This window comes from Nelumbo lutea, chromosome 2 (assembly GCF_056320005.1).
Source record: "Nelumbo lutea isolate HS-2025 chromosome 2, American lotus-T2T, whole genome shotgun sequence".
Classification (NCBI taxonomy): domain Eukaryota; kingdom Viridiplantae; phylum Streptophyta; class Magnoliopsida; order Proteales; family Nelumbonaceae; genus Nelumbo; species Nelumbo lutea.
Window position 1 is genome coordinate 90,318,619 of NC_142685.1, and position 13,079 is coordinate 90,331,697.

Genomic DNA, 13,079 nt, shown 5'->3' on the forward strand with positions numbered 1-13,079 from the left:
AGAAAGAAAAACAAAATAATAAATGCCAGGGAAATGAAGAGAGTCCTAGCGTTTTTAGTTTTGCACAGAGGCATTTTTCAAACAGGAGAGAATGAGAGAAAGACCCTTAGTTAAAAACTCTGATAAAAGAGGGAAAGTGCCTAGGAAAGTAACAGAGAAGAGGGGAGGGAGATACATTGTAAATAGGTGTCAAATTTTCCTCTTATACTAGGTACCAACTAGCAATTTAATTTGCATTTGACACCAAAAATGCAATTCTATATATCTCAACTCTTGTCTAACATTTCATTCTCTTAAAAGACCTATGGAGTGAATTTCATTACTGGATATTAGATTTCCATGCTTCTTGGGACGAATTCACAAGGTTTGAATCAAGGTTTAAAAGTCGATGTTGGTGGAAATGTCAATCATCCAAATACAGTAAACATGCAGGAAATGTCAGAAATATCGTATGAAAAAATTGTAAAAATTATAGACATGGTGGAAACATTGTCAAATATGCAAAAATATAGAATGCTATTTTGTGAAATGATAAAAGAAGCATAAGCATGCCTTTTAAAACATTATCTTGTTACAAATCATTAAACAAAACCAAGAAACTAAGGTTATAGACAAAAGCATATGTTGTGAAGTTGTCTTGTAAACCTTAAGATCCAAAACTACATGATAGAATGAGTTAAAACCAAAATTTAAATCCATAAAAAAATGCAAATGGTTCTAATGGATCAACCAAACAATCTATTACATAAACAAAAATTAATATTTAATTTCATGTTTGAAATGAATATCAAACTGGCTCAAAGCGGTAATCAAGTTAGGCAGGCAATAACATTTTTACTCTTCATATCTGCAATATTGTCACCAGCTTTTGTTATAGTACAACCTCTTGTACTCCACATAGTGCACGTAATGTTGACTGGGGAATATTTCAATTCCAATAAAATTTCGTGTCGTTGCCCATGGAAATGGAAATATGTCCTGGAAATTACCTCTTGTACTCCACATAGTGGTGGTAGTGTTCACTGGGGAATATGTCTATTTCAGTAAAATCTTGTGTCGCTACCCATGGAAATGAAAATTTGTTGTGAAAATATTAGGAAACTTGGGGACATTTTAAACCATGGTTGGAATCCATGCATAATAATTTCCTACAGCAAGGTTAATAGTGGATAACTAAATAGTAGCTTACAAAAGATAAACTTGGCATCTCTTGGATGCTGAAGAAGGCCAACAAAAGATAAACTTGAACAAAGGCTCTTGAGAGGAGTGGAATGGATACAGACCTAACCTTTGGCATCTTTTTCACAAAGTAGCTGCTTTCAGATCTGGAGTTGCATTCTCACATTTGTCAGCCCAAGATTTTACCATTAGCATAATGGTATGTGTATTGACTAGGCATTTCTTCTTACCCACAACATCATGCCATCATACTTTTATCCATGACCCAGTTAAGATCAAGAAAAAATTCAAAACTTTATCCAAACATTCCACATCCTCTTCCTTCTACAGTTCTACCTAAATATCAAACAAGAAAAAAAGCTTATCCAACGTAGCAGATTAAACAAGGAAAACTTTGCAACAAATAAATCTTCTCCAAATGTATCCATCCAAAAGCAGTCCATATCTTGGTCCCATAGATAAGAAGAAAACTCCAATGATAAATTAATTCCATGAACCATGTCCCCAAACTTCGATCATCAATGCCTAAATGTAATAATATCTAAATTTCTAAATGAGCAAACATCACTATTCTTTCAACTTCTCTATCATTTTGGTTCCTCCAAAACTCAGATTCCATCTCCCATTCACTTCCAAACAACCAAATCCATATGCTTTCTCATCGGAACTTAAACGGAACTCACTTAAGAGAGAACTCATCAAACCAAATGACCTTCCAAAATCTCATCCTTCATCTTCGTATCTCATATCTAATCCTTTGTATAAATCTGTTCCTTTTAATAGACAAAACCAAAAAGCCATAAGAAAACCGCATTACTAACCAATTCTCCTTCCTTCAGACAATCTTAACAGCCATCACCATCAACCATATGCTTTCCAACACCAAAGAAAATCATCTTTTAAACACTTGCACATCTCTTTAGAACAGTAAACTTTCCCATGCCATAAAAATTTCATTATAAATGCAAAAACAAGGGGGAAAATAATAAATGCAAAAGCAAGTCAGACAAAGCACTCCTCAATAAAGTGAGCTCATGGAGTGCCTTTATGTTAAGAATAAATAGAAATGATAGTAGTACATATCTCTACTGGAAACCCTGCAACTTCAATGGAAGCAGGAACCCAGTCAACCATTATGAAAAGTGAAGAATTGATGAAACAACTCTTGTATACTCTTCACCTTAACCCAAAACCCATTCTCTTTAGTGTATACTCCAGAAAACTCATCTTTAAATGGTTATAAGCTTTATCATAGCAATTCTGCACACCACTCCCAATTCTCTGCCTCTAATTCATAAACAGGTACACTGACTATAGATAAGTACTCCATCAAAATCTGCCTTCCTCTTACATACTCCGTTTGATTTTCTGACATTTCTCTTAAATCTTCTTCCTATTTTTTTGATGAATAATCTTCTTCCTATTTCTTTCATAAAATAACTTCAAAAGTAGCATTGGAAACAACCCTCAACTCAATAGACTTATTCCAACTATTTATGATCTGCAAACTAAACCTTTCTTTGTCATTCTCTGAGTTCTCTTAGAACCATTGTTGCATGGAAACAGACACAGGAATCAGAATCCAATGCATATCCAGCAGTTTGACTCAGCAAGACAAAAGAACTTCAACTCAGTGACATGTTCAAAGAAACTCGGTACTATTAAAATAACCTATATATTTTAAACTTTTAATTGATCCCATATATTTTGAATTAACATCATAAACCTAGAGAAAAAGGTATAAAATTTTGTGTATATTACTTAGTAATACTCTGTAGAAAAAAAAACCTAGCATTCAATAGTTATATTTCTTTTTTTGGTAGAACAATCAATAGTTATATTAACTATTAATATTATGTTACATAAGCAGGCAGAAAAAATATAAGTAGGAGAGTCACTTAAAGAATAGCTTGGCAGAATCCAAAACATCACTTCATCCACATAGGGGAGTCCATGTAACACTACAAAAAATGCAAAATGCCCTCAATGGGGTGTTGGTTACAAGTGAATGTGTTGACACTAGAATATTAGAAGCAAGGTGGAAGGAGTGGTGTGTAAACTTGATATGGAGAAGGCATACAATCATGTAGAGCAGGGTTTTATGGAGGAAATGCTTACAAGGATGGGTTTTGGGGAGAAGTGGAGGAGGAGCTGGATTTTTGCATTTGTATATCCACTCTCATTTTTGGTGTTGGTAAACAGGGTCTTTATGGAATCCATTACAGCTTCCAGGGGATTAAGACAAGGTGACCCTCTGTTGCCGATGTTATTTTTGTTAGTAGTTGAGGTGTTGTCATACATCTTTATTATGCTGATGAGACCTTAGTCTTTGTAGATGCCTCAGCGGAACAGCTGTTGAACTTAAGAGCAATTCTAAAAAGTTTTGAGATGATGGCTGGGCTGAAAATAAATTTGAAGAAAAGCTAATGATAGGGGTAGGGAATATGCCTAATTCTTTGCTTGTGTAAAGGAATTGGGTTGTTTGGTAGAGGAATTCCCATTTGCTTATTTGGGAATCTCCATTGGCGCAAAAGCTTCAACTCTTTCAACTTAGCAGCCAGTGCTGAATAGAATAGACCAGAAGTTAGCAGGGTGAAAGGGGAGGTATTTATCCTTGAGAGAGAATTCTCATAAAGAGTGTGCTGTCCAATCTGCCTGTTTATTATCTATTCGTTCTCAAAATTTCAGCTATATTGATGGATGAGATAGAAAGGATTCAAAAGGAGTTCTTATGGAATTCTAATTCAGAAGTAAGAAAGTTTCATTTGGTCTAATGGGATTGGGTGTGTAGGGATAAGAAGAATGGGAGGCTGGGTGATGGAAAGGTGAGATTGATGACCAAGGCATTGCTGGGAAGTAGGGGTGGAAAATGGTTGGGTGTGGGTTGAATACCAACCCACCCATTATGACCCACTAACCCACTAATGATCCATATGCATTGCTTGTTGGTGGGTCATAACTCACCCACCCATGACCCATATTGACCTGCTCACCTAAATTAAATGTTTTTTTTTAAATTTCCCCTATGCCAAATGCCACAACCAGGTCAGGTCAACCCGTATACTGGAAATTCACTTTAAATGAGAAAAATGAGTTCTTGGCATTCTTGTGGCTGCCATGTGGAAGATACGGGTCAGTTCAGCCCATATACCCAAAATGCGTTTTAAGGGAAAGTTGTCCTTATGATTGCCACATGGTATTTATGGATCGGCCCAACCTATATACCTGAAAGACCTCCATTTTAAGAGAATATCGTTTTTCCTATTCTTATAATTTCCACATGGAAGATACGGGTCAGATCAACCCATATACCTGAGAATACAGAAAATTGCAAAAACATGTAGAAAAAAATGCAGATAATTTGCAAAAACAGATCTCAGAATCTAACATAAACTCAGATTTAAATTTGAATTGGATTAACTCCCAATATCCCATCCATTTGCATCCTATGTTTCTACTTCCTATGATAAGAAAGTTTATATGGGAGAATGGACAATGGATGACCAAAAGGGAAAAAAAGATGAGGATTCCACCATGATCTTAAAACCTAAAAACAAACTATGATGGCTAAAACATAAGCCTCACACTAATTAGAAATCTAAAACTAAGCATCAGATCCAGCTCACCCTCCTTCAATTCAGATTAAAAATTCAAGGAAGCAACAAGAACAATAGTAAATAAACAGCAATCAACAACTTGTATTACAAATTCTCTGAAGTTGCAGTGGTTAATTGGTTAATTACAGTATTGAATAATAAAAGCTACTAAAATTACAACGAAAATAACAACGTTAACAAAATGAAGCTCGACCTCCGCTTTATCTACTGTTAGAGCTTTAAAGAAAACAACCATTTCCATCTACACACTGTGGGCTTACTGTACTCTTCTCTTCTACAATTCCACAGAGTTGCTTGGCTTTTTCTCCATGCACTTTTGGAGATAAACAAGGGAATTCAACAAATTAGTGTTTATTGCCATGTCCAGAAACAAATGTTGATACCCTGTTCTAGTCCAAAACAGGGCTTTTCCAGGAACCCTAACTCAATGAAAACAAATGGTTGTTGCATTTGAAATCACATTAAATTAAAAGAGTTGGAAAGCATGTAGACATTTGGGGAAAAAGCTTCATCTCATTGAAACCTAACTCATTTTTGAGAGTTGAAACTTGAAAACTAGTTGAAAACCCAACTTTCTCAGAAACGATGAAGATGTGGATATGAAGATTGACAGATGCAACAAGAAACAACAATGACAAGAAACAGCAGGCGTGAACTTTGAAGATCAGCGGTGAGAAAGTGATAAACAATGGCAAGAAATACCTGAAGCCTGATTCAGTGGCGGATGTGATTTTGGCATTCAAGTTTGCTTGATGATGGATATGAAGAAAAGAAAATTTGAAACCGAGTACAGGCAACTAGACGAGACGAGAACTTCAAACAGTTCGAACCCTAACTCAACCAATGTCCTCACAAGCCAATGGGTATCCTTGACCCAACCCATCCTGACCCTTTTCCCTTGACCCTAATGGATCACTCAACCCATATTGACCTTCTATTCAAATGGGTGGGTTTAATGGGTTGGGATCAAAATTGCCTGCCCTACTGGGAATGTGGGGATGGAGATTTGGCATTGAGAGAGAATCTCCTCAGGACAGCGGAGCATAAGCTTGGGGTGATCAATTTTGGGTGTTCTTATGGAGTTGGGATTTGGAAGGGTATTATGAAGTTTCACTCTTTAATGGTTAATCCACATGTTGGCAAGTAGGAATGGGAAATACCATTTGATTTTGAGAGGATGATTGGTTAGGAGTGGAAAAACTTTGTGAGATGTGTCCTAGACTTTACAATCTGAGTGAAAATATCACAATATCATTTTCTGTTCGCTTGGTGGTTAAAGGATATAAGGCTGGAAGAGTGGTTTGGAACACCTTTCCTGCAGCTGTGTTCTGAGAAGTTTGGCGCAAAAAGGAACCAGAGAGTATTTGAAGGGCGTCAACATGGGCATGCTGTGTTCATGGCTGGTTAATTGCTCGCTTTTCAAATCTAGACATACAAGTCCTTTTTTTGATAAAGAACTCTCTTTTTTGGATAGTTTCTTTCTATGTAAATGCCTGCAGTTTCAGTTTTAGGTTTTTGCAGTTTAATATATTACCTTACCTTTTCAAAAAAAAAAAAAAAAAACAATGTTATGAATTAAGACAGGGTTTAGTAGTTTGGGCTCCAAAATTTAGAAGACTGCTACTGGAGAGGTGGAAGAATGCATTCAACTGCTGTCCAAGTTACAAGAATTAGAAATTAATATTGACAGACCTGATGAGAGATGGTGGAAAGTGTGCAGGAATGGCAGATTCACAGTGAAATCATTCTACAAGGCAATGTCAAGAAATCAGGCTAAAAGGACCGAGATTTAAGGTGCTTGGGGAAACCTGGTTCCTCCAAGAATGAAGGTCTTTTATTGGCTGATTTTTTGGATATCACTCTTATGCAAAATCAAATCAAGAGAAAAGGTTTCCAACTAGCTGGCAGATGCGCTTTTTGCAAGTTAATGGAAGAGAATGTATTTCACCTATGTTATGGATGTAAATTTTCATACTTTATATGGGGTTTTTTCTTTCAACTCTTCATTGAAGCCATCTGGACTCCAAGGTCGTGAAGATAATTTTTTGCTTGCTGGCCTACATTACAAGGAAGTAAAGACACTAAAATCTTCTGGAGATGCATTCCTTTTGCTGTTTGTTGGGAAGTATGGAAAAAAAGTTTGAAATGGGATGAAGATCTGTTCCAGGATTGGCTCAAAGCTACTGGATTGGGTACTAATTCTATCAGAATTCAGAGATGTCTCAAGAGATTCATTTGGAGTAAAGGTGATCTCTCATCACCTTTTGTTGTAAAACTTAATGTACTCTTTCTTAATTTTAATAAATTTTTTTTTATTTACTACCAAAACAATAATCTCCTGGTACTGAGGTCCTGTTCTACACTTGATGAATCTACTCTCCAGATGTACTGTCATGTAAGGTAAATTAGAATAAACTCATCAACACTGTTCCTGAAAACCTTCTGACCTATTATGTCCATCAGTCCATATGACTACACATGCCAAGCATACTGGAGTTGGACACAGTACTTGGCAGATAACGCACGGATGCTTCAAGGTGTACTTTATAGCATTAACACTTTTCAAATTTGTAAAATGATGTTTTAAACAAATTATACTATAAAACCCTCTATAAATAAAAATTTAATTAAATTTAGCAAGACATGAATATTGAGAAATGGCCTTTAGCTTAAGAAACTAGATATAAGAACATGATATAAGCATATTGCATGGAACACCCCTGTCCATATCTAATCTCCATGATTTGGGGAAATGAGGAGCGGTTTTGCATGGATTCTCCTAAATGGGAAACGTGTCCATGTCATACATGCTTCAGAGTCCATGTCAGACATGTACAATATGAATGTCAATTTTCATATCAAACATTGCTTAGTAACAAATGCAACATCTTTTGCAGGTATATAATGTTACAAATTCAAAAAATATATATATATGAACTATTTTAGTAGCATGTAATTTACCATAAACATGACCATGAGTCCATGTTTTCTCTGAATTCTTGATAGGAGTGCTGAGATTTGTCTTGTTTCTGAAATGGTGTTTCTTTATGTTCTGTGGCTTTTCATTGCTGTAATCCGGAGGGGGTGACATCTTGTCACCTAGTTATGTTGTACTGTTTTTCCTTTTAGCAATAAAATTTATTGTTTATTTATCTTAAAAAAAACGAAGATCTACTCACAGTGATCCACTCTCTCATGGTTGAGCCCACTGGAATCCCTCTAAAAGGCTACAATGTTTGTACTTTGTACCCTGGGAATTATGTTGATGGTAGCTAGCTAAATCACTTGATATAAGGATTCTTCTCAATATTGTTGCATTTGTTTCACTTCCTATAAGGGCTCACCGATTAATCATAAGCCAGGCAAAAGTATACATGGGGGACATGCATCATCTATCAGATTTCCATTTTAGTATTTCACTCCATATAGGAGCCACCAGTGCACCACAGCACAAAAGGTTGGTCTTCTTTCTTTTATTTTCTTTTTCTCATATTTTTCTTTTATTTTTGTTTGATGGGGTAGGTAACAAGTAAATTTAATTAATAATGTATAACTTCAAAAAAAATATTACAACATATAGAAATGAAGATCCACTTTAAAAGCAAATTTCTAGAATTTCTTACGAGGGAGGAAGAGGGATCATTCTCCCTATTATATTACATCTTGAGAGAGAGAGAGAGATGGACAGAATCATTTCCTCACTTTCTACATTTCTGAAATCTCTCCTAAACCCTAAGTTGTGGTTATGGCCAAAATCATAAATTTCGAGAAAGATATGAGCTGTCACTCAAGGAGAACGGCCAGAAGAAAGATACTCCCCCAGTCCCCCTACCATAACTTTCAATAACCTAACTCTACTCCACCTTTTCTTTTCCTTTATCTTCTTTTTTTTTAAAGATATAATATATATATATATATATATATATTGAGAGAGAGAGAGAGAGAGAACAAACTAGGGGCCATTGCTTGGTGCAATGGTAAAATCTCAGCTGATAAGCATTACAAAACAAATCCACATGTGAGAGCATCCACCTAGTGCAAAAAATGCCAAATGTTAGGTCTATATTCAGTCCACTCCTACTACCAACCCAGATAACTTGAACCGACATTGGATAATGACCCACCGTGCAAGAGTAAAGTAACCTGTGTTTCATTAGAAGTATGAAAAGATAAGTACAAAAGGCCCCATATACAAACAGGAGAGTAGAACTTATTGATTTGACTTGGGTCATATTGTAATCCAATAGAATAGCCAATGTCTTTTAATCCAAACTTGATTTAGAAAAACAGAAACATAAATTAGAGAATTAATCTCAAAAGCCCAGGATGGTTTGGTTTTACTAAGAGAGAAGGAATGAAAAATCTTACACAAGTTTACAGAAAATATGATCCTCTGGAGTCCAATGGTCCGGAATCCCATTATATATACTCAGCATACTAATGGACAGTAGAAATTATCACCATGTGGCTATCCATTTAAGCTGGTAGAAAAGGCACCTCAGATGTCGTGTGTAAATCAGGTGCTAACTTGTTACTCATTACAAAATACTTAATCAACTAACCTATACGGTAAATATACAAAATCGTATCTTCTAGAGATGAAAAGCCTGCATTGACAACCATAATATGCATATAATTGATTCCTTGAATTAGTGAATTATTATTCATGCACATTTCAATGCAAAAGTTGACAAAAAGAGATGTCATGCTATCAATCAGATTGAAGGTAATAGGGAGATAGGTTATGGATCTCCAATACTCAGACATGAAGTGATCAAAGAACATCACATCAATATGGTTACCTCCCCATTTCCTAAAAGCACATAGCATAAATCATCATAAAACATGAAGTTGGTGCTCCCTCATGACCAAGTAATTCTGTCGATCTTTATTCATAGAAGCCCAGAGAAGCCCATTTGCTTAGAATATCATGTCTCCTCAAAGGTGCCATCAGCATACTCCCCACCTGTAGGACCAGGTGTTCCATTTACAATCCGGTTTACACTAGGGGAATTGGAGTAGGTATAGTAGGTAGAAACTGGGCTGCCACGTGAATACCGGTTCTGTGGAGTTTTGCTACTTCTTGTTGACTTGAGACGAGCCTTTCGACCCTGGAAAAAAAAAATATGACCAACATATAATGAACTGAGTTCAAAACACTCCAGAAAAAGGAAAAAATAAAAAGGAAAAAATCGTGTCTTCTACAATCAATTGTGCTTGGTTCGTTCATTCTGTGAGACCCCAACAATCTTATAAATGGCCGATTTTCTAACTATCAGTAAAGAAACAAAAAGGAAAAGGAGAAACAAAAGTTTATTTATTGAATGGACTTTATATTTGATGCAAGTGGTTTTCAACAACTTCATTAGTTTGACCTATTATTGAACAGTACATCATATTTTATTTGGTCACCAACACAACAAGATCAGTAAAGAACAAGATATTTAAAAACCAACCTTCCCCATGCACTTCTCCAAATGTGGAGCAAACCTTCCAGCCATGATCGACCGCCCACAGTTCATGCATTCAAATATTTCATTGGCAACAGCAGGATGAGTTTGTCCAAATATGTCAACCACATGCTTATTGTTTGCTTCACCACTATTACTAGGATCAGCTACCCTCACCCTAGCCTGTGCTGACAGCCTCAATTCCTCCTCCTCTTCCTCTAAATTACGATCAAGACCTAGCCTAGCTATCCGGTGGCACTCAGATGCAACATCTACAGTTATGGAGTCAAGAAGGCCCGCAAAAAAATGAGATGACAACTGCATCACAAAACAGAACGAAGAAGATGAAGATGAATTCAGAAATATCTTCTTCTGTAAGACCACGCATCTAGATGTATCTTATAGAGAGTGGGTAATTTTTGGGTTCTGTTTGAGAAGAATACAAATACAAAATGTTGGGTACAAATGCAAATATGTCTGCTTCATAAAAATGCAAAGTTGGTTTAGTTTTGTAATGATAATTTTGTACTCTTGTCGAATGATTTTTAGTTGTGATAGGTACAAACATGAATACCAAGACATATTTACATTGACCACCTTTTCTACATTGACCAACTTTGAGTGCAAATACATATGCAAATTTTACACTCATTTTGAACACAATCATGTCTTGGAATCTGTGTTTGCCTTCATTTTTAATACAAAAATGCATTCTTGTCAAACACCTGATAAAACTGAACCAGAGTGCATACATACACTGAACCGGCATTTGCACTCTTCCCAAATGGAACCTTAGGAAGCAACTGAGTAATTAGTTGTATATCAATATTGAATAAGACTCTTACTATCTACCCACAAAAGGTTATACGAAAGAATGAAAAAAGTAAAGAGATATATGCACATATAATTCATAATAATTACACTATATACAATTTCATAATTGGGTCTGCTTAATGAAGAATTTAAACAGGAAAAAAAATACTAAATTCAAAATGAGAGGATTGAAGTAATCCATCCCCCCCCCCCCTACGTGGCCAGGAAGTGACAAAACAATCTAAAGAATGGATTGTTATAAGTGTATGACTAGAAATTTCTTCTCATTTCCTCTTCTTTTTCGTTGTTTTATTTCAAAAAAAAGTCCTCAATGAGACTTAGAGAACGGAGGCTCTTCATCTGCATGTTTTTCATGTGTTTAAGCAGCCAGTAAGCAGAGTTTCATTCCCGTCCTATTGTTCTGACCTAAGTATTTATCAAATTAAAACCAGGACATGGAGGCTATCACTCCAAATCCCAATTCTCATATGCAAACTCCGACCCAAAATATTAAAAAAGCATAAAAATCAGAAGAAAGAAAAAAGTATGTCAGCTTATCTTGAATGAGATTTGTATTCTCGAGTGGACAAGAAGAAAGTTACCTGAGAATGAGCAGATGCATTATCATCATTTGGTGCTGACATGGGTGTGAAAGTTAAGCTCACAACTGAAAAGAGTAGTAGATTCTGCCTACTTATCAGAATCTTCAATGGAAGCTACCTCAGTATGTTTGCAGAACAATTTTATCATACCTAAACCACAAGTCAAGCATAAGAAAAGACCACAAAATTTTAATTAAGACCATGAAACAATAGAATGAAGTTGAAGAAAAAAAAATCAATAATTTTCATTAATTGGAGTGACAACTGGTGCCCTATGGGTTTCTTTTTTCTTTACTGCTTCCCCTCTGCCTTATTACTTGTTTTCTACTCATCCTTTCTGTTTGTTATCCCTCCTATAATAATCACCGATCCGATGCTGCACAAATCATTCATTATGAAAAATAAAAAAAACAGGGAAATAAAAAGAAAATCCAAAATCGACGGATTAAAGGAAGTACTACAAGAACACGATCACCAAACGATAAACGATCCTATGCGTTCTTTTAAGGATCAAAACATCAGTTCAACCTTCGACCAGAATTCCCAAATCCAACCGCTTGAATCCCAGAATGACAATATGGTATTCCAGACAAAGAAGGCAAACTAGACCGACGACCTTCCTACCAATATCAACCCATAAATACCGATAGATTGACTCAACATAAACCGATCAAAAATCTGAATTCTTAGCAGACCTTCGTACCAATTCAAGAGGAATCCACCAAAAAAACACCGAGGAAAGCAGATCGACCATGAAACAAACAGGCATAGGAATTCAGACAATCACGACAGAACCCAAGAATTACCGACTGCAGGCTTTGCTACATTATTTGGGTCAATTCAAATTTCTGTTTCCAAGAGCGTTAGAACGGGATCCTTCGCAATTCAAATCTTATGCACCTTAAAACCAGAAGAAGGAGAAAGCAGAGTCTTACTTGAGCGAGCTTTCAAGTTTCAACTGCTGAAAACACGTAAAACAGAGATCAATTAGAGAGTGGATATTTGATCGACGATGAGTAGCAGTAACAGGGAAACTGGGATTCTGGGAACAAATCGATCAGATGGGAAGGACGAGTGACCTATTTGGGTTTCGGCTAGGAGATCACATCAGCGTGCATTGCGAACATCTCCCGTACTTGCATCTCTCGGTGATCCGAATTCACGGTTGAGATGTGTTGTATAGTGCAGTGGGGCAGTGGGGCGCCTTTGTGAACTCTTCGGCTTGGGCCAGGCCCATTTAGAAGAGTGACAGAATTTATTTGGGATTAAAAGTTAAAATCGAAAAAGAAGGGATAAATTCGAGATTAGAACCCTGTACTTTGACGCAAGTTTCAATTTAGTACCACTATAATATCTAAACTCCCAAAAACAATCAGTTTAGTCTAAAATTGTTAATTAACGTTAAGTGGCATATGAAA

General features: G+C 36.1%; 1 protein-coding gene across 4 annotated transcripts; it reads right to left on the minus strand.

Annotated features, from left to right (window-relative positions):
* Window positions 1–9,408: 9,408 nt before the first annotated feature.
* LOC148871797 (SAGA-associated factor 11-like) lies at window positions 9,409–12,816 on the minus strand. Of its 4 annotated transcripts, XM_088971093.1 has the most exons (5): window positions 12,597–12,742; window positions 11,979–12,037; window positions 11,662–11,811; window positions 10,253–10,564; window positions 9,409–9,907 (listed from the first exon to the last, which is right to left on the minus strand). In XM_088971093.1, the coding sequence occupies exons 3-5, from the start codon at window positions 11,701–11,703 to the stop codon at window positions 9,725–9,727; spliced, it is 537 nt and encodes a 178-aa protein (XP_088827219.1). In that variant the 5' UTR covers window positions 11,704–11,811; window positions 11,979–12,037; window positions 12,597–12,742; the 3' UTR covers window positions 9,409–9,724. The 4 variants fall into 4 exon arrangements, with proteins under 4 accessions (XP_088827219.1, XP_088827217.1, XP_088827218.1 ...); XM_088971091.1 differs by lacking the exon at window positions 11,979–12,037 and having other exon boundaries at window positions 12,597–12,816; XM_088971092.1 differs by lacking the exon at window positions 11,979–12,037 and having other exon boundaries at window positions 12,365–12,720.
* Between the last annotated feature and the right edge of the window lie 263 nt (window positions 12,817–13,079).